The following is a 26,075-nucleotide window of genomic DNA, read 5'->3' on the forward strand; positions in this document are numbered from 1 at the left end:
GATGGCACTGCATACGACCCCAAGAATACCATCCCTACAGTCAAGCATGGTGGTGGCAGCATCATGCTGTGGGGCTGTTTCTCAGCCAAGGGGCCTGGCCATCTGGTCCGCATCCATGGGAAGATGGATAGCACGGCCTACCTGGAGATTTTGGCCAAGAACCTCCGCTCCTCCATCAAGGATCTTAAGATGGGTCGTCATTTCATCTTCCAACAAGACAACGACCCAAAGCACACAGCCAAGATAACCAAGGCCTGGTTCAAGAGGGAAAAAATCAAGGTGTTGCAGTGGCCTAGTCAGTCTCCTGACCTTAACCCAATTGAAAACTTGTGGAAGGAGCTCAAGATTAAAGTCCACATGAGACACCCAAAGAACCTAGATAACTTGGAGAAGATCTGCATGGAGGAGTGGGCCAAGATAACTCCAGAGACCTGTGCCGGCCTGATCAGGTCTTATAACAGACGATTATTAGCTGTAATTGCAAACAAGGGGTATTTCACAAAATATTAAACCTAGGGGTTGAATAATAATTGAACCACACTTTTATGTTGAAAATGTATTAAAATTTAACTGAGCAACATAACTTGTTGGTTTGTAAGATTTATGCATCTGTTAATAAATCCTGCTCTTGTTTGAAGTTTGCAGGCTCTAACTTATTTGCATCTTATCAAACCTGCTAAATCTGCAGGGGGTTGAAGACTACTTGTAGGCACTATATTATATATACACACACACATACTGGTATAATATTATAATATATATATTATAATATTATACCAGTATATGTGTGTGTGTGTGTGTGTGTGTGTATGTGTATTAGAGGTAGAGATTATATATATATATATATATATATATATATATATATATTATACATATATACATATATATATATATATATATATATATATATATATATATATATATATATATTATACATATATATATCTCTATCTCAAACTATATATCTATATATCTATCTCTATCTCAAACATTTGTAACTCTTCGGTAAAAATAAAAAATAAAATAGAAATTAAAGTAAGCTATGTAATTTTATATGACCGAACATTGTCAATACTTTGTATATATTTGTATAGTTGCCTTTTGGAATTGTATCCCTTTATCGTCTTCAAAATTGATACATTTATATACTTTGCTCAAATTTTAATATTGTTCCAAAAAAAAGTTACTTTATATTTTTTCTCATTTCTTCTACAACTGTTTTATTTCGGATGAGGTTATCACTGCTGGGGATAGTTTTTGGTTTAAAAGAAAAAAAAAATGAAGTGTAGAAATATTTATGTTAGGACGACACAGATGTGGGAGCACAAACTCGTGTCCTGGGCCACCGTACAGGCCATGGTAGGATAGATATATTCAATAGTCATTTATGGGAAATTTGCTGTTCAGGGACCCAGGAAAGCTGGGTGACATTCCTAATGATGGTAATCCAGATTGTGACCCAGCTTTCCTTGCCCTTATGAATGTCAATGTTAATAGTGATTCCCCGCTCCATAATCAATGCACAGAATTGGGGATTTGGATGATTTTTAAAGGTGCACTGGTCCTCACCCAGCTTTCCCCGCACCGGACCTGCACATTCTCAGCCTGCTGAGCTCAGCACCGCGAGGACGTCTATTAATAGTGCGGGCGGCCCGAGATTGCACAACGTCTCCTGGCATCCGAGCACCGTTCTCATGCTGTTCTGTTATCGACGTCACAGAGATGAGCAGAAAATCCGTCACACGAGGGCGGAGCGGCCGCCAAATCCCACTGCATGGGAATAAGATTCCACTGAGCAGAAACCCAACGCTGCTTGTAACATCCAGATTCCAGTAACGAAGTCAGTTCCTGGCAACTCCAGAATAATTACATCCAGGCAGAAGATCGCAGGAGCTCCCAACACCCACACCAGAACATTACTATAATACCGCCACTATGTACAAGAATATAACTGCTATAATACTGTCCCCTATGTACAAGAATATAACTACTATAATACTGCCCCTATGTACAAGAATATAACTGCTATAATACTGTCCCCTATGTACAAGAATATAACTACTATACTACTGCCCCTATGTACAAGAATATAACTATAGTACTATAATACTGCCCCCTATGTACAAGAATATAACTACTATAATACTGCCCCTATGTACAAGAATATAACTACTATAATACTGCCCCTATGTACAAGAATATAACTACTATAATACTGCCCCCTATGTACAAGAATATAACTACTATAATACTGCCCCTATGTACAAGAATATAACTACTATAATACTGCCCCTATATACAAGAATATATCTACTATAATACTGACCCTATGTACAAGAATATAACTACTATAATACTGCCCCCTATGTACAAGAATATAACTACTATAATACTGCCCCTATATACAAGAATATAACTACTATAATACTGCTCCTATATACAAGAATATAACTACTATAATACTGCTCCTATATACAAGAATATAACTACTATAATACTGCCCCTATGTACAAGAATATAACTTCTATAATACTGCCCCTATGTACAAGAATATAACTACTATAATACTGCCCCCTATGTACAAGAATATAACTACTATAATACTGCCCCTATGTACAAGAATATAACTACTATAATACTGCCCCTATATACAAGAATATATCTACTATAATACTGACCCTATGTACAAGAATATAACTACTATAATACTGCCCCCTATGTACAAGAATATAACTACTATAATACTGCCCCTATGTACAAGAATATAACTACTATAATACTGCCCCTATGTACAAGAATATAACTACTATAATACTGCCCCCTATATACAAGAATATATCTACTATAATACTGACCCTATGTACAAGAATATAACTACTATAATACTGCCCCCTATGTACAAGAATATAACCACTATAATACTGCCCCCTATGTACAAGAATATAACTACTATAATACTGCCCCTATGTACAAGAATATAACTACTATAATACTGCCCCCTATGTACAAGAATATAACTACTATAATACTGCTTCTATGTACAAGAATATAACTACTATAATACTGCCCCTATGTACAAGAATATAACTATTATAATACTGCCCCTATGTACAAGAATCTAACTGCTATAATACTGGTAACTGCTATAATAGGCTTTGCTACATCCCTCTCCGGATAACGCCCTGCTCTGGTAATATGACGGGTCCAGGCAGTGTATAGCGGTGATACAGTCAGGTACTTGCTGGCAGAATCGCATGTGTTTGCTGGGCTGACCTCATGCCAGCGGTTATGAATGGCGCCCTTCACTGCCCAGGGCTGGAGAGGAGCCGCTGCCCTCCAGGCTTCATCCTATGGAGACATTCCTGTGGGGAGGCCGGGCTCGGCGGCGGTGCACTGGCTGCTGTGTCCCGGCACACTCCTGGATTTTGGCTGGGTGGAGGCAGGATGCAGCCACTCGCTCAGCACAAGGCCCTGAGTGTGCCAGGAGACAAGCCGCGCTCTGTGGGCCGGGGCGTTACGCGCCCACCAGCCATTATTTACCATCTCCGAGCTTCTGTCATCCAAATATCTGCAGGAAAAAATGGAGCTTTTGTGTCACCGTGACTAATACATAGGAGTGACGTAAAGCGAGGAGCGGTCAGTGACGCCCAGAGGGGGGCGCTATACACATCCACAGGATACAGTGCAGACCCGCGGAGTCAGTGTATCACTGCCAGGGGTCAATGGATAGAAATGTATCCAGATTCATACAAAGTCACAAGTGTGGAGATCAGCAGTGTGGGGCGCCGCTCATCTCTGCCCGGAGCCGGAAGGTCTCCTCTGCCACCTTCAGGGCAGGAAGAGGAAGATTCCCATGCAGAAAAAAGGCCGCACTACAACTTCCAGCATCACCTTACAGATGCAAAAGGGACACACTACAACTTCCAGCACAACCTCAGAGATGGAAAAGGGACGCACAACTTCCAGCATGAGAGAGGCAAAAGGGACGCACTATAACTTCCAGCACAACCTCAGAGATGCAAAAGGGACGCAGTACAACTTCCAGCACGACCTTGCAGATGGAAAAGAGATGCACTACAACTTCCAGCACGACCTTGCAGATGGAAAAGAGATGCACTACAACTTCCAGCACGACCTTGCAGATGGAAAAGAGATGCACTACAACTTCCAGCACAACCTCAGAGATGCAAAAGGGACGCACTACAACTTCCAGCATGACCTTACAGATGCAAAAGGATGCAACTTCCAGCACAACCTCAGAGATGCAAAAGAGATGCACTACAACTTCCAGCATGACCTTACAGATGCAAAAGGGACGCACTACAACTTCCAGCATGACCTTACAGATGGCAAAAGGGACGCACTACAACTTCCAGCATGACCTTACAGATGGCAAAAGGGACGCACTACAACTTCCAGCATGACCTTACAGATGGCAAAAGAGACGCACTACAACTTCCAGCATGACCACAGAGATGCAAAATGGATGCACAACAACTTCCAGCATGACCTTCCAAATGGAAAAGAGATGCACTACAACTTCCAGCATGACCTCAGAGATGCAAAAGGGATGTACTACAACTTCCAGCACAACCACAGAGATGCAAAAGGGACGCACTACTACTTTCAGCATGACCTTCCAGATGCAAAAGGGATGCACTACAACTTCCAGCATGACCTTCGAACTGCAATCAGTTAGAACATGCAGGAGGTTGTAGTTCTGAGATAACTGGAAGAGACACAGCTACAGGCAATAGAAGGAGCAGGACCGGACTACACAGGATTTGTTTGTAGTCTGTTACCATGGACACACATAGGTCTGCATGGGAGCTGTAAACACAAAACAGTAGCAGATTTTCAAGTCTCTAATGTTGTTTCTTTCCATTCCAAATGCATGGGAACAGTAAGAAATTTACTATTTAAATGGACATACACCTTCCAACGGGGTCATTTCACTAAAGACAGGACCATTACATGGAGTCAGGGGGGCGGCACATCCCCAGTAGAGGTCAGATTTGGTTTTTCAGAGCCGCTGCCAGCGATTCACGGTATCATCCCCTCCTGTGTCCTGGGTTCTGCTGCATTGCATTTAGGCAGATGCACAGTCACATACTCTATACACAGTGCAGAAACATGATTTCTGGCAATGCTGAAAATAAGTGACTTAAAGAGACGGTACAAAAATAATCCTTTCTCCCAAAGAGTTAAAATAATTCTTAGAAGTGATAAACCTTTCAGCAGTTGTTACTCGATAACTCTGCAGATCTTTTTATCCGTCCCTGGATTACACACCTTTACACAAACATAGGCCGGGCAAACAGTGTACATTATTATATCATTTATTACCAGTTCAATGACACGTGAACCTGACGATTCCCAGTAGCTCCCAGTTATACATTCAACTACTGGAAAAACTGATACAGAATATGACCGCGCTGCTACAATGTAACAAACAACAAGCTCCTCCCCCTTGAGGGTAACAATGCATGCCCTAAGGGGTAAAATATATGCCCTATAAGGGGCAACAATGCATGCCCTATAAGGGGTAACAATGTATGCCCAATAAGGGGTAACAATGCATGCCAAATAAGGGGTAACAATATATGCCCTATAAGGAGTAAAATATATGCCCTATAAGCGGTAAAATATATGCCCTATAAGCGGTAAAATATATACCCTATAACGGGTAACAATGCATGCCCTATAAGGGGTAACAATATATGCCCTATAAGGAGTAAAATATATGCCCTATAAGGGGTAACAATGCATGCCAAAAGGGGTAAAATATATGCCCTATAAGGAGTAAAATATATGCCCTATAAGCGGTAAAATATATGCCCTATAAGCGGTAAAATATATGCCCTATAAGCAGTAAAATATATACCCTATAAGGGGTAAAATATATGCCCTATAAGGGGTAAAATATATGCCCTATAAGGGGTAACAATGCATGCCCTCTAAGGGGTAACAATATATGCCCTATAAGGGGTAAGAATATATGCCAAATAAGGGGTAACAATATATGCTCTATAAGGGTTGACAGGGCCTTTTTCTTCCATCAACTATTAACCCTAACACTCCCCTTAAACTATTAAAAGTTAGCTGATAATAAATTACAGAATAGCAAATAGAGAATTTAGATTTTAGGGGTTACTGTCCCTTTACGAAAAATTTTGGACCTTTTTAAAGGGTTTTTAGCACCAATTTACCAAGGGTATAAAGTTTGCTATGTAGCAAGTATCCCATTTATGTAGCTCATAGGATGGCTTCTTTCTCTTAAAGAGACAGTAACCCCATATTTTTGTATTTAAAGGGAAAGGTCCACAGATAATTCTTATTATTCTCATTCATACTCAGATATTGACAGAAGAGTTACCAAATGGGAGGCAGATCTTGAGAAATTCTTGCATTACAGTAATATCAGGTCATTTCCCTTTAAGAAGATGCATGCGTAGGTTACATATAATAACGGGGAGTGCTGGCCCTTTAAATGGCATTTCTCATCCATCCACTCCACCCAGGACTTGAGGCGGCAGAGCCAAGAATGACCCAGCAGATCCCGAGTGTCACTTCCAATAATAGGAGCAGATTCTGGCTCCGCCGAGCTGTTGCCTTTGGCTGAGATGAAACATTCCAGCGCTGGAGAAAACAGCGTCCAAAGCGAGCACAGAAATAAGAAAAAGACTAAATCTGTGCGATTTGTGGCTTCAGTGTCCTCTCCTGACCCCCACCGAAAGGTTACAACCTAAATAGTGTCCTACCCTTTAACATTTAAAGAGGATTTTTCGCCCAAAGTCCGAAATGACAAGTTTTTGCTTTTTGCATTTTTTTAGCCTTCTTATTTAGTGCTAATCTTTACTTTACTAAGGGGGTGTGGCTCGCAGGGTAATTATGTGAATCACCCTAAAGACACGCCCCCGAGGATCCTGTAAGTTGCTCCTCTTTGTAAAGACCATAAAAACCATCACTTAATAAAATGGCCCAAACCTTTGGAACCGCATAGAAAACAAAAAAAAAAACAAAAAAAAATAAATGGCAAACTCAGGGGAGCAGCAAGAATAAAATAAAAGCAAAAAACGAGAGAGACAGGTCATTCTTAAAATGAGGGTATACTGTCAGCATCAGATCATGACTGATGGTGATCGGAATACTTGGCTTTTATTTTTTTAATCTACCGGATATATGAGCCTTCTTATTTATTGCCAATTTTTATGCTCCAAGGGGGCGTGGCTCACAACGTAATTATGCAGATCAAACTAAAGACAAGCCCCCGAGGATCCTGTGAGTGATGCCCCTTTGTAAAGATCATCAAAATTATCACTAAATAACACCGCGTCCCCCTATAACAGCTCCGGCCACACCCACTGCGTCCCCCTATAACAGCTCCGGCCACACCCACTGCGTCCACCTATAACCGCTCCAGCCACACCGCGTCCACCTATAACAGCTCCAGCCACACCGCGTCCCCCTATCACAGCACCGGCCACAGCGCGTCCCCCTAAATCAGCTCCAGACGTACCACATCCCCCTATAACAGCACCAGCCACACCGCGTCCCCCTATAACAGCTCCAGCCACACCGCGTCCCCCTATAACAGCTCCAGCCACACCGCGTCCCCCTATAACAGCTCCAGCCACACCGCGTCCCCCTATAACAGCTCCAGCCACACCGCGTCCCCCTATAACAGCACCGGCCACAGCGCGTCCCCCTATAACAGCACCGGCCACAGCGCGTCCCCCTATAACAGCACCAGCCACACCGCGTCCCCCTATAACAGCTCCAGCCACACCGCGTCCCCCTATAACAGCTCCAGCCATACCACGTCCCCCTATAACAGCTCCAGCCACACCGCGTCCCCCTATAACAGCTCCAGCCATACCACGTCCCCCTATAACAGCTCCAGCCACACCGCGTCCCCCTATAACAGCTCCAGCCACACCGCGTCCCCCTATAACAGCTCCAGCCACACCACGTCCCCCTATAACAGCTCCAGCCACACCACGTCCCTCTATAACAGCTCCAGCCACACCACGTCCCCCTATAACAGCTCCAGCCACACCACGTCCCCCTATAACAGCTCCAGCCACACCACGTCCCCCTATAACAGCAGTTTTGCTGATAAAAAAACTCCAAATTCCTGCACGGATAGCGTAAAATGATAAAATTCTGTCTGCGCCAGCCACCACTAGAGGGAGCCCTCTCTATACTGTGGTATTTAGGATAATGTCTGCAGAGAGCTCCCTCTAGTGGTGGCTGGCGGCAGTCAGGATTTTATCATTTCGGTCTGTGACCTCTGAAGATTAATAACACAGTGTTAGAAGGAGAGTCATGTGAAGAGAGATTTAGCTAAAAATGGAAGAGCCCTTTAAGTTTCCACCTTCATATATTCCATTGTTTTTCCCCAAGCCTCGATCACAGGATCATCCCCTCCCCCACGTGCATGGGGGGTCTGCAGAGGACAACGCTGTGTGTAGAATAAGTGACAGTCCTGTATACGGGGAGATCACCCTAAATATAACACTATGGAGAAAATAACGGAAGAAGTTTCCTAACAGACGCCAAGTGTGACGCATCCAACCAGAAACTGCATTCCTGCCTCCATTAAATATTTACATCCTCTGAGCCGGGAATTATAGGTGATGACAGTGAGTAATCGGGGGCCGGATGGGGGGGGCGTCACAGGAACGTGCGGTCCGCAATAACAGGAGGTTATGGTGTCACCAGTTTTACCCTCTGCAGACTCGCTCTCTAATTTTCAGTTGTCTCTGAGCTAGTGGGTTGTGATTAACTGCTATGATGTTTCCCATATACAGAAGTGAGGGAATCCGGCCCCCCATCTCGCACTAGTTCAAAATACGCAGCAGCAGCAGCATGGAGGACATTATACAGCAGTACTGTGCAATGTAGCTGCAAATCCAGCACTGACAAGAGATGAAGCAGCAGCATGGAGGACATTATACAGCAGTACTGAGCAGTGTAGCTGCAAATCCAGCACTGACAGGAGATGAAGCAGCAGCATGGAGGACATTATACAGCAGTACTGAGCGGTGTAGCTGCAAATCCAGCACTGACAGGAGATGAAGCAGCAGCATGGATAACATTATACAGCAGTACTGAGCAGTGTGGCTGCAAATCCAGCACTGACAGATGAAGCAGCAGCATGGAGGACATTATACAGCAGTACTGTGCAATGTAGCTGCAAATCCAGCACTGACAAGAGATGAAGCAGCAGCATGGAGGACATTATACAGCAGTACTGAGCAGTGTAGCTGCAAATCCAGCACTGACAGGAGATGAAGCAGCAGCATGGAGGACATTATACAGCAGTACTGAGCGGTGTAGCTGCAAATCCAGCACTGACAGGAGATGAAGCAGCAGCATGGAGGACATTATACAGCAGTACTGAGTGGTGTAGCTGCAAATCCAGCACTGACAGGAGATGAAGCAGCAGCATGGAGGACATTATACAGCAGTACTGAGCAGTGTAGCTGCAAATCCAGCACCGACAGGAGATGAAGCAGCAGCATGGAGGACATTATACAGCAGTACTGAGCGGTGTAGCTGCAAATCCAGCACTGACAGGAGATGAAGCAGCAGCATGGAGGACATTATACAGCAGTACTGAGCGGTGTAGCTGCAAATCCAGCACTGACAGGAGATGAAGCAGCAGCATGGAGTTCATTATACAGAAGGATTGAGCAGCGCAGCTGTGATTCCAGCTCTGGGATGAGATACAAAGCTCAACACAAAGTATTGACATGCAAGAGATTATACAGTAATACTGAGCATTGTACTTGTGAATTCATCTATGGGGTCAGACATGAGGGATTCCCGATCTGTCACTTTGCAGCATTTGTTCAAAAGCAAATGCATGGAGGACATTATACAACAGTATTTATCAGTGTAACTGTGAATCCATCTAAGACGTGAGATAAGCCACTTAATAGAAATCAGCAGCATGGAGGGCATGATACAGAAGTACTGAGCAGTGTAGCTGTGATTCCAGCTCCATAGTGCGAAGAAACACTTACTAGAAAACAGCAGCATGGAGGGCAATATATACCAGTACTGAGCAGTAGCTGTGAATCCATTTACGGGGTGAGATACAACACTTACTAAAAAGCAGCAACATGGAGGACATTATATAGAAATAGTGTGCAATGTAGGTGTGAATCCATCTATGGGGTGAGATATAACACTTACTAGAAAGCAGCAGCATGGAGGACATTATACAAAAGTACTGAGCATTGTAGCTGTGAATCCATCTATGGGGTGAGATATAACACTTACTAGAAAGCAGCAGCATGGAGGACATTATATACCAGTACAGAGCAGTGTTGCTTACTAGGAAAAAAAAACGCAGCACAACCCGTCACCTGCTCTTACCTATCCCGCTCCATAGACTTCTATAGGCAGCTCTAATTTGACTTCTCAGCTTGCGAAGTTTAGAGTGAAACTGATTTTAACAGTTTTTCAGAGCGAATAATGAGTTCAGGAGTTGAATGTAGAAGTGGCTCATAAGTGGAGAAAAATCTTATCTATCATTTTTCTTTAAATCACCTGTACTAAAGTGGGCTGCGCGCAAATGGGACTCAGCGATGATCTGCGCTGCAACCATGACAAAGCCGCTGTGACCCGGGGAAACAGAAATTCTATTAAATATGTATAGACTTATTTAATTATTACACATTTATATCCTTTTTTTATTTTTAAAATAAATAAATCTGCTGGCGTCGCTCCTTCTCTACCCTGAGCCGTTATCAGAGAGGTTTCCTGTTTGCGGAGACGTCTTCGCACCTTCTGTCTGGCGCCTGCACAGACACCGCCTTCCTCGCGCTTGATATTCCGCATATGTCTCGCGTCTGACAGCGGCTGAAAATAACACTTTTAGTGAAGGGAAACAAACTGCTACATTCACACCAGAAAGAGAAAAAATCCCCGGCGAGACGCCGTCACTAGAACCGAGCAGAGAGATGCCGGATCCGGCTGTGGAGCGCGGCCGGCGCTCCTGCAAATCAATCTGCGCAGCTCATTCAACAGTAACACATTTCTGCACTTTTATACCAGTGTTACAAAGTATCAATCCATCCTACCCAAGAATGCAAACCAGAAAAATGACCCTTCCATGTGAAATATGGGGGTGCAACCACATAGATATAATGCATCACTCAGCAAACCCCAGACCGGCAGGTGACACCGGCACGGACTCCCTGGCACGTAACGCCGCCGCTTTCTCATGGAGCCGGGGCACAATCGCTGCTCTGCTCCCGAACAAAGGCGGAATCTCAGCTCGCTCATAGGTATTCATTGCAGGATGCAGGAAGCAGCTTCCCCCGCTGTGTAGGTCAACAACGCTCCCCTTTATTAAGGGCTCGTGCACCAGCTGAAGAACGCCAGCCCGCGCCAATGAATGCGCCACAGCTACACACAGACAGCTGCCGCTAAGAGGTGGCACCGAGACAAAACCAAAAACCAGACAGGACGGACATCCATTCCCAATACAGATGAGGGCATGATGGTGGAGGATGGCAGGGTATATCAGGCAGTATTATAGCAGTTATATTCCTGTACATAGGAGGCAGTATTATAGTAGTTATATTCTTATACATAGGAGGCAGTATTATAGTAGTTATATTCTTGTACATAGGAGGCAGTATTATAGTAGTTATATTCTTGTACATAAGGGCAGTATTATAGTAGTTATATTCTTGTATATAGGGGCAGTATTATAGTAGTTATATTCTTATACATAGGAGCAGTATTATAGTAGTTATATTCTTGTAAATAAGTGGCAGTATTATAGCAGTTATATTCCTGTATATAGGAGGCTGTATTATAGTAGTTATATTCCTGTACATAGGGGCAGTATTATAGTATATATTTTTGTACATAGAGGGCAGTATTATAGTAGATATATGCTTGTACATAGGAGCAGTATTATAGTAGTTATATTCTTGTACATAGGAGCAGTATTATAGTAGTTAAATTCTTGTACATAGGGGCAGTATTATAGTAGTTATATTCTTGTACATAGAGGGTAGTATTATAGTAGTTATACTCTTGTACATAGGAGCAGTATTATAGTAGTTATATTCTTGTACATAGGGGCAGTATTATAGTAGTTATATTCTTGTATATAGGAGCAGTATTATAGTAGTTATATTCTTGTACATAGGGGCAGTATTATAGTAGTTATATTCTTGTACATAGAGGGTAGTATTATAGTAGTTATACTCTTGTACATAGGAGCAGTATTATAGTAGTTATATTCTTGTACATAGGGGCAGTATTATAGTAGTTATATTCTTGTACATAGGGGCAGTATTATAGTAGTTATATTCTTGTACATAGGAGCAGTATTATAGTAGTTATATTCTTGTACATAGGAGCAGTATTATAGTAGTTATATTCTTGTATATAGGGGCAGTATAATAATAACTGTTGTATTTAGCATTGATCGGTATTAGAATCTCTCACTGATCACTATAGCGTGTAATGACGTAGTTGTAGCGGTGGAGTTGCCGTTTATTGTTGGCGGTGAGATAAGTCTCGGCGGTTCTTCTTACCTGTGCATATTCTCTCTCCACCGCAGCTTTCTTCTGACTAAACGTCCTGAAAAGAGACAAGACGATATCGGTGAGTGCAGAACCGACTACACTGGATAACGGTAGAAATGTGCCGAGTGTAACATATAGTAAAGAATGGAAGCACGGTCTGATGGAGCGCTAAGGAGGCGACAGTATTAGATTAATTTTTTAGAATTTATTGTTTTCTATCAGCCACAACGCGTTTCGATATACACAATATCTTCATCAGGTGGATAAAGTGACACATAATGGCGCCAAACATTGGTTTTAACAAAACTTCAACACAATTGCCTAAATAATGTCGCTACCATACGTTACAATAATAATACATTGTACTGTCAAACTGTGCAAGTAAATACCGCCATACAGTGGATTCAGTTGTTTCCCTGTAGATCCAATGGTGCTAAGGTCTGAATAGTGAATGACCCGAGACCCTAAAACGTGACCACGGGGCCTCAATGTAAGATGATCAGCAGAGGAACAGAAAGCTGCAGCAGTGTAGAGGCCAGAAGTTTGTTTTTTTTCACTATTTTAAGGCTTTGCTCACATATTGGTGTTTTTTCATGTCTTTAGAGTTCTATGCAAATTAAAAAGCAAATATATATAATTTTTTTAATTTTTTTTTTTTTTTTTACAGTCCAGCAAAAGCGATGACATTCCAGAAATCTCCTGCACACATTTGCTTTTTTTTTTATCCTGCCTGAAAAGAAAAACTGCTGCATTTTTAGAAGAAGCAGAATGTCACTTATTTCAGTATTTCTGCTGCTTTTTTCACCATTAAAAGTAACGAAAAAGTGAAAAAATGCAGCTGCATTTTTGCTGCTTTCGTGGTGCATCTAACTTTATTTAAAAAAGTACTGTAAACAAATCACACAACAAAAACAAAAACAAAAGAAAGCAAAAAAATAAAAATAAAGCATTTAAAAAAACGCAGGAAGAAAAATGCAACAAAAAGAAGCTGCAAAGAAACAGCAAAAAAAAAAAAAAAAAAAAGGTTGCAGCCGTCCCTCACATAAAGCACATCTGCAATTGCACAAAAGAAAAAAAAAATTGCATCTAAAAAAGGAAAAGCAGCAAAAGGGAAATACCAAAAATGCATCTAAAATACAAAGCAAGAAAACTGCATAAAAAAAGAAAAAAAAAGGATCTAAAACAGGAAGAAAAAAGAAACAAAAACCAAAGACATAAAAGACGCATGGTTGGAGAAAAACAAAAAAAAAAAACAAAATCAAAAATGCATCTAAAAAAAAAGCCAAAAAAAACCCCCCAAAACCCATGCATCTAAAAGCACAGCTAAAAACACAGCAAGAAATATGCAGAAAGAGAAAGGCTGCAAAAAAGTAAACAAAAAAAAAATGCAGCACAAAATGCAAAAAAAAAAAAGTAGCAAAAGTGAATCATTTTACTGTCAAGCGAGCAGTTGTGTTGCTAAAAACAAAAAATGCAACATGTGATGATAGCCTGACACTTTCCTAGACTTCAAGAATCCTGCAATATGGCAGCTTCCTCTCCCCCAATTTATTGGATCTATGTGAATTTATACCGAAATTGTTGGATTCACAGAAGGCAGAATTTTTGGGACACTTGTAAAGGATGTGACTGCTCCTCTCACAGAGGACGGTCTGAGGGATTTGCGTATTTAATACATGATGGAAACTGCAGCCGTTTCATGAGAAATGTCATGTATACAGCCCGCAGCGTCCATATGCAGCCCGCCCGGAGCGCCCGCATGCTGCCAGCCCGGAGCATCTATATAGAGCAGATGATCCTCTGTGAGCCGCACACCTTTCTCCTGTCTGATGGTTTGTTACAATGTGTCAGTCTGCAGTGTCACCTCTTTAGCTCACAGGGTACAGCCTGGAGGGCCGACATCCAGCCAGCCGGCAGCGCCCCTATACAGCCCGCAGCGCCCCTATACAGCCCGTAGCGCCCCTATACAGCCCGCAGCGCCCCTATACAGCCCGCAGCACCCCTATACAGCCCGCAGCACCCCTATACAGCCCGCAGTGCCCCTATACAGCCCGCAGCGCCCCTATACAGCCCGCAGCGCCCCTATACAGCCAGCAGCGCCCCTATATACAGCCCGCAGCATCAATATACAGCAGATGATCATCTGTGAGCCGCACACATCTCTCTGCTGTCTGATGGTTTGTTACAATGTGTCAGTCTGCAGTGTGGCCTCTTTAGCTCACAGGCTGGATACAAGTGTAACAAACTCAGCTGTGAGAAGCCCCAGCGCTGTACAGGCTCGCCAGCCTACTTTACACCGCGCGGCTTCCTCCACGTTTTCCAGCCACATTTATATGATGGATGTAACTCAGCAATAAACAAAGCAAAAAAAAGCCGGCGTTTATGATCCGCACTAAACATTGCTTTTCTCACCTGAGTTACGCAAATTATTGCAGCCGTCAGCGACCATCGCATCATGGAGACACTAAAGAAACAGTCATCAGGCAGCAGAGGAGGAGAACATTCTGATTACTCCCAAAATCGCAAAAAAAACATGAAACACCCCCCCGACAAAAATAAAAAAGACAATAAACAAATGTACACAATTTCCGGAGCAGTTTCATCTCATTTGTCCCTGACAAATTGTAATAGGAATAGAACTCCAGAACCGCAGCGAAGACCGACACCGAGAAGATGACCGCAACGCTACACAACAAAGCACACTAACTGCCTGAGGAATTCAGGATCAGGATGCCCAGAAAGGTAAACAATGGCGGACATTACTGCTCATCACAATAGGAAACATAACGGGACAGTAATGACGAGACGGAACTGACCCAGCAAAGTACAGACCCCAAATACCACAGAAAATGTCAGCGACAGACGAAAGGTCACTGATCGGAAGCCTGAGCACCGACCTAGAGAACCACCGCAATATGGGGGGACAAGGAGCAGCTGCATCCACCATACCAGCAGAAAAACCAACAGTGCTGCGCAACATGACATACCACAGTTGTATTCCTGTACATAGGGGGCAGTATTATAGTAGTTATAGTCTTGTACATAGGGGCAGTATTATAGTAGTTATATTCTTGTACATAGGGGCAGTATTATAGTAGTTATATTCTTGTACATAGGGGCAGTATTATAGTAGTTATATTCTTGTACATAGGGGCAGTATTATAGTAGTTATATTCTTGTACATAGGGGCAGTATTATAGTAGTTATATTCTTGTACATAGGGAGCAGTATTATAGTAGTTATATTCTTGTACATAGGGGCGGTATTATAGTAGTTATATTCTTGTACATAGGGGCAGTATTATAGTAGTTATATTCTTGTACATAGGGGCAGTATTATAGTAGTTATATTCTTGTACATAGGGGCAGTATTATAGTAGTTATATTCTTGTACATAGGGGCAGTATTATAGTAGTTATATTCTTGTACATAGGGGCAGTATTATAGTAGTTATATTCTTGTACATAGGGAGCAGTATTATAGTAGTTATATTCTTGTACATAGGGGCGGTATTATAGTAGTTATATTCTTGTACATAGGGGCAGTATTATAGTAGTTATATTCCTGTACATAGGGGCAGTATTATAGTAGTTATATTCTTGTACATAGGGGGCAGTATTATAGTAGTTATATTCTTGTACATAGGGGCAGTATTATAGTAGTTATATTCTTGTACATAGGGGCAGTATTATAGTAGTTATATTCTTGTACATAGGGGCAGTATTATAGTAGTTATATTCTTGTACATAGGGGCAGTATTATAGTAGTTATATTCTTGTACATAGGGGGCAGTATTATAGTAGCTATATTCTTGTACCAGTGTTAATTCATAGTTTTGATGCCTTCAATGTGAATCTACAATTTTCAGAGTCATGAAAATAAAGAAAACTCTTTGAATGAGAAGGTGTGTCCAAACTTGGTCTGCACTGTATGTATATATTAATATTTTATAATATATATATATTATACATATACACACACATACATATACATACATATGTGTGTATGTATGTATGCACTGAAAACAGTGTGCGTCTTTACTGCGTTTTTGATCCATTTTTGGGGCGCTTGTTTCCACAGGTCGGTCCCTGCGTTATTTTACCATTATCTCTGCCAGATAACGCACTTAGCTGCAGAACAGAAGTGACTGCTCATTCTTTTTCTCAAGAAATTCTGCAGAAAGAATGTTCTTGAGAAAAAAAAAACTGGAGCACGGCTATTTTTTTTCCATAGGTTTTGCTGGGGAATGTCTGCAGAAAGGTTACAACCATTTTCTCAAGAAATTTCTTCAGCAAAAACGCACAAAAACCGCAGGTAAAAACGCAGTATGCGCACAGGGCCTTACACTGTATTGTGCAGACTCTTTCCACCATACTGCTAATATCCCCCGTATATACAGTATATACCGCCATACAGCAGTTCTTGTCTCTTTAAATATATGATGAAAGTCACTACAAAGGTTCAACAAGACGACACAGGATTCTCATTTCCGCCTCTAATGTTGATGGCTTCAGATTCGCTGCCCCAGGACACAGCGGTCGCGTCAGACGAGTTCTATGAAGGTGTCAGGTCTGCGGTTTATACCAACAAAGGAATGTAAATAGGAGCTTGGATGGATGAGGATTTACCACCAACGAGAGCGGCGCAGAAAACAACCTGCGGGGGGCGCAAAATACAGGGTACACTGAATGGACAGGGCACGGGACCCTCTCAGCCGCAGGGCACGGGACCCTCTCAGCCACTAGACTAAGGACAGGGCAGAGGACCCTCTCAGCTGCCAGTAAATGGACAGAACATGGGACCCTCTCAGCCGCCAGTAAAGGGACAGGGCATGGAACCCTCTCAGCCGCCAGTATACGGACAGGGCATGGAACCCTCTCAGCCGCCAGTATACGGACAGGGCACGGGACCCTCTCAGCCGCCAGTATACGGACAGGGCATGGAACCCTCTCAGCCGCCAGTATACGGACAGGGCATGGAACCCTCTCAGCCGCCAGTATACGGACAGGGCATGGAACCCTCTCAGCCGCCAGTATACGGACAGGGCATGGAACCCTCTCAGCCGCCAGTATACGGACAGGGCATGGAACCCTCTCAGCCGCCAGTATACGGACAGGGCACGGGACCCTCTCAGCCGCCAGTATACGGACAGGGCACGGGACCCTCTCAGCCGCCAGTATACGGACAGGGCACGGGACCCTCTCAGCCGCCAGTATACGGACAGGGCACGGGACCCTCTCAGCCGCCAGTATACGGACAGGGCATGGAACCCTCTCAGCCGCCAGTATACGGACAGGGCATGGAACCCTCTCAGCCGCCAGTATACGGACAGGGCATGGAACCCTCTCAGCCGCCAGTATACGGACAGGGCATGGAACCCTCTCAGCCGCCAGTATACGGACAGGGCATGGAACCCTCTCAGCCGCCAGTATACGGACAGGGCACGGAACCCTCTCAGCCGCCAGTATACGGACAGGGCACGGAACCCTTTCAGCCGCCAGTATACGGACAGGGCACGGGACCCTCTCAGCCGCCAGTATACGGGCAGGGCACGGGACCCTCTCAGCCGCCAGTATACGGACAGGGCACGGGACCCTCTCAGCCGCCAGTATACGGACAGGGCACGGGACCCTCTCAGCCGCCAGTATACGGACAGGGCACGGGACCCTCTCAGCCGCCAGTATACGGACAGGGCACGGGACCCTATCAGCCGCCAGTATAGGGATAGGGCACGGGACCCTATCAGACGCCAGTATACGGACAGGGCATGGGACCCTCTCATACACCAGTATACGGACAGGGCACGGGACCCTCTCAGCCGCCAGTATATAGACAGGGCACGGGACCCTATCAGACACCAGTATATGTACAGGGCACAGGACCCTCTCAGATGCCAGTATACGGACAAGGCACGGGACCCTCTCAGCCGCCAGTATATATTTGTGCCCGGTCCCTCAGGATCTGTCGGCTTCACATCAAGATGCAGATTTTGGGTTTGATCAGATTTGTGTCCTGATCAGGAGGTGAATCAAAGTCCCCACAACAGGAAAACCCCCGACAGCCCACCGGAGGCAAATTCTCTATATTCTCTGTTATCAGGAATTTCATTGCTCCAGTCTATGAGGGTCACTGAGTCCAGAGGACTGAAATCACAAGAGAGATCGCTGCCTCCTCCCGTCCTCCCACCCAGTGACCCCAGTGCCCCCCACCCATAAGCTGACCAGCACAATCCTCCTCAGGGGGTGGCTGGTGGGAGTCCTGCGCCAATAATTGCTGATTTCACCCCGGTCACATCTTGATGAGTAAGCGACATGTTCACAGCTGATGTCCTCACAACGGACACTGAAAAACTGACATTTAAAGGGACAGTACGTTTAACTTTAATGGTGACATAAATATAAATATGGGGGGAGATACAGCTGGATAAAGCCCACCAAAACCTCAAACGTGCCAAAAAAAAAAAAATATCGACAAAGCTCAGGAAAGAACCAGAGACAGTCAAAGTATTAAGCAGCCACCTCCCGGCGCCCGATGGCACACGCAGCCACCTCCCGGCGCCCGATGGCACACGCAGCCACCTCCCGGCGCCCGATGGCACACGCAGCCACCTCCCGGTGCCCGATGGCACACGCAGCCACCTCCCGGTGCCCGATGGCACACGCAGCCACCTCCCGATGCCCGATGGCACACGCAGCCACCTCCCGGTGCCCGATGGCACACGCAGCCAGTGAATGCCTCAGATGGGAATGTGGATTACAAGCCGGGTGCGGAGATGCAGGAATATAGCAACGTAATACTGTGACGCCCTGGCAAAACCAGGTAGTCACAGTTAGGCCCCTGCATTACACCTTCCCTCACTAGGAAACACACAGCCGACCTGAAACCCTAGTCACCCCCCTTAGGGAAAGATAGACACACCAGTGGGCATGAACAGGCGGTTGGAACACGCCCACCCAGTGGTCTAGACAGCCCGGGCGGGAAAACAGTGAGTTGGAGTTTGGAGTTCAAGTTGGAGAGGAGTGTGGGCTGGAGCTAAGGGTAGCTCCAGCAGGAGAGGTCCAGATTGAACGGTACCAGGGTAGGAGCCCTGGTGCCTCTGGCTAGGTGGCAGACTGTGGTCTCCATCAGCAGGAGACGGGAAGACGGCTCGGTGGAACCGAGGTGGACCGGGACAGGGTTGTAGCCTGCCGGTACCGACACGGGGAACCGACCCGGAAACCGTAGCACAAAGGGGGTACTTGGACCCTGAAGCCAGAAACCGGAACCAAGCGGACTGGTTAATTAACCGATTGAGGCCAGGACTAGAGGTCCTGTCCCACCCAAAGCCCCTCATAGAAGACAACAGCCCACCGATTAGGGATAAGAGGTTACCGCCAGGGCCCATAGAGCCCATGGGCCAGAGTCTACAGGCACGGCTCCTTAGGCCACATCCAGCCGGGAGCGGTCTCCTACGTTTCAAACTGGGAAGTCATTTCTACTTAAAACAGTGCAGAGGACAGAGATAGAGACCACCAGCCGGGTGGGGGACCCTGAATGCAACCGGCCGCGCCACCGGCCACCATCACCTTGGTTTACCAGAGACTCATGTGTTTTACTAACAGTGAGTACACCAGCACCCCCTGCGGTCGCTATCCCCCACACCGAGCCACCGGGCCCCGGGGCCACCTTCCCTGCCCACGGAGGGTTTAACAACTTGCTGCACAACATCTCCCCCGAGTGCCCCATAACTGCAGCGGTGGTGTCCCAATTCACCACGCACCATGGGTGGCGTCACGAACTTAATACGGCCCAGCCTGTACATCTACGTCTCCCCTTTTATTCGGCGTGTCTGCGAGACCCCCGGGTCCAAAGACCCTCGAGCCACCACCCCTGAAGGTCCGGACCAGAGCAGCACCGGCTGCAGGCACGGGGGCGGCACAATACAGACCAAGATCATGGCTGGAATTGGGATCATCTGCAAATCTCGTCCGCATCATAGACCCCTGCAAAAGCGAACATTAGGTCAGGGGCCAAAATGCCCATCTGTCCACCAAGCATTGTGAGAACCGTGGAGGGGTGTAAATCAGGACCAAGAGGGTCGATATCTGGAACCGCAACAGTAGAGGAGCTTTAGGGTGAAAAAGGAGCCTACGACTGTCAGGGGTCACGTGGCCATTGGGCCACACGTTTGTTAGGGCCCGGGTGTGACCGCTCCCCTCCTACCCCAGTAGCTCTTCCGCGCAGCTCTGGATACTGGGAGCACTGGGATTGTCGGCCAGTATTACAGAACATGAGCCGTGTACAAGGAATGTGACATTATGCTGCAGTCTGTGCTGTACATGCCTCGCATTCCTGCGCTGGATTTCGCCGCGGCTTCTCGGGTTTGCTTTACATCCGCTTCTAGAGTCAGAAAGCCAAGTCACCGTCCAAACTCCAACCGAGGAGCGATAATGGAAGCAGCAGCTGCGAGATATCAGCCCATATCCACAGGGCTCCAATATACAGGGCGTAAGGGGAGGTTCCTGTGACCGTATATATAGCCCCCGATACCCCCACAGGGGACCCTGAATAATGTGAGGTCATGTGACCATATCTAGAGTCCGTGGGTCCCCCACAAGTACCCTGTGTAATATCAGGTGATGTCATTATACAGGGTGGTCTAAAAGTAGGTGGACAGTATGTGTAATAGGGTTATCAAACATGGTGGAAAGTGAAACTGACTCAGTTGCCCTTAGCAACCAATCAGATTCCACCTTTCATTTTCCAAAGAGTCTGTAAAGAATGAAAAGTGGAATCTGATTGGTTGCTAAGGGCAACTGAGTCAGTTTCACTTTCCAACATGTTTGATAACCCTATTACACATACTGTCCACCTACTTTTGGACCACCCTGTATATGCTGCCCATGACTACCCCCTAGGGACCCTGTGTGATATCAGGTCATGTGACTGTATATATAGCACCTCATGCCTCCAAATGGACCCTGCATAAGATCAGGTCATGTGAATGTATATAGAGTCGATAATGCCCCCATAGGGACCTACATAACGTGAGGTCATGTGACCGTATAAAGAGACTGATTTTCCCCCATAGGGGCCCTGTGTGACATCAGGTTCTGTGACTGTGTATATAGCCCCTGCATAATATCAGGTCATGTGACTGTATATATAGCCCCTGATGCCCCTATAAGGACCCTGTGTAATATTTGGTCATGTTACTGTATTTATAGCCCCTAATGCCCGAATAGAGACCCTGTGTGATATCAGGTCATGTGACTGTATATATAGCACCTCATGCCTCCAAATGGACCCTGCATAAGATCAGGTCATGTGACTGTATATAGAGTCGATAATGCCCCCATAGGGACCTACATAACGTGAGGTCATGTGACCGTATATAGAGAGTCTGATTTTCCCCCATAGGGGACCTGTGTGACATCAGGTTCTGTGATTGTGTATATAGCCCCTGCATAATATCAGGTCATGTGACTGTATATATAGCCCCTGATGCCCCCTTAGGGACCCTGCGTAATATCAGGTCATGTGACAATATATATAGCCCCTGATGCCCCCATAAGAACCCTGAGTAATTATCAGGTCATGTGACAATATATATATCCCCTGATGCCCCCATAAGGACTCTGCGTAATATCAGGTCATGTGACAATATATATAGCCCCTGATGCCCGAAGAGAGACCCTGTGCAATATCAGGTCATGTGACTGTATATATAGCCCCTGATGCCCCCATAGGGACCCTGTGTAATATCAGGTCATGTGACTGTATATATAGCCCCTGATGCCCCCATAGGGACCCTGTGCAATATCAGGTCATGTGACTGTATATATAGCCCCTGATGCCCCCATAGGGACCCTGTGTAATATCAGGTCATGTGACTGTATATATAGCCCCTGATGCCCCCATAGGGACCCTGTGTAATATCAGGTCATGTGACCATGCAATCTAACCTTGGACACAGAACGTAGCATTATACAGAGACCCCCATGACATCCCCGGCCACCCAGAAAGCCATTTCAGGCACGCGGCCCGATATCAGGGCTGCGAATGATTGCAGCAAGTTATTATGGAAAATTCCAGAAAAAATTAGCAGCCAGGCGGCGGTAATTACCTTCAGATTTCTGGAATGCTAACATTAGATTATCATATGACGCTCGGAGCGGCCGCTCTCGGAGCCTGGTGGATCTGCAGGGGAAACGGAATCCAAAAATGTAACAAAAAAAGATAAGAATCCTTTACTGCTCGGCCAATCAAAAGCTATGAAAAGAGGAAGCTGCTCTGTGATTGGTCACCATCAGAGGGCTAAGGGGGGCGTGGCACCATGTGAGCCAATCAGCATATATAATGACCGCTTGTGTATCATCAGAGGAATTCCATATATTTTATTTGGGCTGCGATGCCCCCCACATTACAGGGACTCTGGGATGACCCCTCGCTGTGATCATACAAGGGGGGAGACAGACCGCGCTCTATAGCTGAGAGCAATGAGCAGCGCAGCCTCCATCAGTGTCCATCCTCCACCCATCCCGATTCTCTGCACTGACCAAACATCAAGATTCATGTCCAAATGTCAACCTGTTCAGCCTGAGCCTCCTGCTTCACAAATACAAAGTCAAGTCTGACACAAACACAAAGCAGCAGAAAGTAAGGAGGGGGCAGCAGATTATCAGAAAACATATATATTTGTTCCAAGGGAAACAGTCAGCATGGTTACTGGTGCAGCTCAGGATGAACAGAATCGCCATTTATGGTTCAGTAATTCCAGTAATATGGAAACAGTAATATAATGTATTATAAAGACTCCTAATGATGGAATCCACATTTTTTCACTGATCACTATTAACACATCTCGGTTCATTACTTTCCTGAAGGAAAAGTCATCTCAGATAAGGAAGATAAACTTTACTACCAGCTATAAACCCGCACTCCTGCATCAGAAACTCCACCGCCCCAAGGACAAAGCAGCAACTATCGGGGTACACAAACAAGTCACACAAGCAAAAGTCCAACCAGAAAAATGCAGAGCAAGCGGGACACTGTGTGTGACAAAAGCAACGCATGCAACAGAATTTTATCCTGTAATATACTCCAGAGCTGCACTCACTATTCTGCTGGTGTAGTCACTGTGTACATACATTACTGATCCTGGGTTACCTCCTGTATTATACTCCAGAGCTGCGCTCACTATTCTGCTGGTGCAGTCACTGTGTACATTCATTACATTACTGATCCTGAGTTACCTCCTGTATTATACTCCAGAGCTGCACTCACTATTCTGCTGGTGCAGTCACTGTGTACATACATTACATTACTGATTCTGAGTTACCTCCTGTATTATACTCCAGAGCTGCACTCACTATTCTGCTGGTGCAGTCACTGTGTGCATACATTACATTACTGATCCTGAGTTACCTCCTGTATTATACTCCAGAGCTGCGCTCACTATTCTGCTGGTGAAGTCACTATACCGTATTACTTGCTCTTATTGGAAACAGCAGTTTAGATGACATCATGGATCCATTTAGTTGATCTGGTTAGACATGAAGTGCAGAAGGTTGTGTGCTGTAGTCGCACCTTCCACCACATTAATCCTGTGCAGACGGAGCAGGACATGTAATACTATGAGATTTGTGCTGTGCGGAAGGTATTAAAAATGGCTATAAAGCAGCGTGAAGAGGAATCCGTCATGACCTCCCCGCTCCTCGGAAAGGTTTACTAAATATTAGACATTCTTATAAAATAAATAAAATATATATAGTGCAATTCATTGTGAGATTCCTCTATAATCCCTCCTGGAAATTAATTAAAATCTTGATATTCCATCTCCCCTTGTCGGTGGAGCTGCATCTGCACAGTCCGCACAGTTAGCACTGATGATATTGAGGATATACATTTCCAGGAAGAGTAACAGTACCATCCAATGAATTTTAAGAAGAGCTTCCCCAAGAAGAGGAAAACCCCAAAACATGTGGGCACACGACCAACATGAACCACAATGACCAGCTTAATGCTTCATCTGCACATACTGCCCCATAGGTCAGCTGAAGCCACATAATGGCACAGAGCATGCCCCGTACACCCCGCCATAGAAGATAATAGACCTATAGCACTGCCCCCGCAGAGAGCATGCCCAGTACACCCCGCCATAGAAGATAATAGGCCTATAGCACAGCCCCCGCACAGAGCATGCCCAGTACACCCCGCCATAGAAGATAATAGACCTATAGCACAGCCCCGCACAGAGCATGCCCAGTACACCCCGCCATAGAAGATAATAGACCTATAGCACAGCCCCCCCGCACAGAGCATGCCCCGTACACCCCGCCATAGAAGATAATAGACCTATAGCACTGCCCCCGCAGAGAGCATGCCCAGTACACCCCGCCATAGAAGATAATAGGCCTATAGCACAGCCCCCGCACAGAGCATGCCCAGTACACCCCGCCATAGAAGATAATAGACCTATAGCACAGCCCCGCACAGAGCATGCCCAGTACACCCCGCCATAGAAGATAATAGACCTATAGCACAGCCCCCCCGCAAAGAGCATGCCCAGTACACCCCACCATAGAGGATAATAGACCTATAGCACAGCCCCCCGCACAGAGCATGCCCAGTACACCCTATAGAAGATAATAGGCCTATAGCACAGCCCCCGCACAGAGCATGCCCAGTACACCCCACCATAGAGGATAATAGACCTATAGCACAGCCCCCGCACAGAGCATGCCCAGTACACCCTATAGAAGATAATAGGCCTATAGCACAGCCCCCGCACAGAGCATGCCCAGTACACACCACCATAGAATATAATAGACCTATAGCACAGCCCCCCGCACAGAGCATGCCCAGTACACCCCGCCATAGAAGATAATAGGCCTATAGCACAGCCCCCGCACAGAGCATGCCTCGTACACCCCGCCATAGAGGATAATAGGCCTATAGCACAGCCCCCGCACAGAGCATGCCCAGTACACCCTATAGAAGATAATAGGCCTATAGCACAGCCCCCGCACAGAGCATGCCCAGTACACACCACCATAGAATATAATAGACCTATAGCACAGCCCCCCGCACAGAGCATGCCCCATACACCCCACCATAGAAGATAATAGACCTATAGCACAGCCCCCCGCACAGAGCATGCCCCATACACCCCACCATAGAAGATAATAGACCTATAGCACAGCCCCGCACAGAGCATGCCCCGTACACCCCACCATAGAGGATAATAGACCTATAGCACAGCCCCCCGCACAGAGCATGCCCCATACACCCCACCATAGAAGATAATAGACCTATAGCACAGCCCCCCGCACAGAGCATGCCCAGTACACCCCACCATAGAGGATAATAGGCCTATAGCACAGCCCCCCGCACAGAGCATGCCCCGTACACCCCACCATAGAAGATAATAGGCCTATAGCACAGCCCCACGCACAGTGCATGCCCCGTACACCCCGCCATAGAAGATAATAGACCTATAGCACAGCCCCCGCACAGAGCATGCCCCGTACACCCCACC

General features: G+C 45.7%; 1 protein-coding gene across 4 annotated transcripts in view; it reads right to left on the minus strand.

The window, feature by feature from the left end:
• FCHSD2 (FCH and double SH3 domains 2) overlaps positions 1 to 26,075 on the minus strand; it is a 142,012-nt gene that overhangs the window by 85,305 nt on the left and 30,632 nt on the right. For all 4 annotated transcript variants that reach the window (XM_075334728.1, XM_075334726.1, XM_075334727.1 and 1 more), the window contains exon 3: positions 12,567 to 12,612. In XM_075334728.1, coding sequence (XP_075190843.1) covers positions 12,567 to 12,612 — 46 coding nt within the window. The remainder of the gene's footprint in view (positions 1 to 12,566; positions 12,613 to 26,075) is intronic.

Source organism: Anomaloglossus baeobatrachus, chromosome 2 (assembly GCF_048569485.1).
Source record: "Anomaloglossus baeobatrachus isolate aAnoBae1 chromosome 2, aAnoBae1.hap1, whole genome shotgun sequence".
In the NCBI taxonomy this organism is placed as follows: Eukaryota; Metazoa; Chordata; class Amphibia; order Anura; family Aromobatidae; genus Anomaloglossus; species Anomaloglossus baeobatrachus.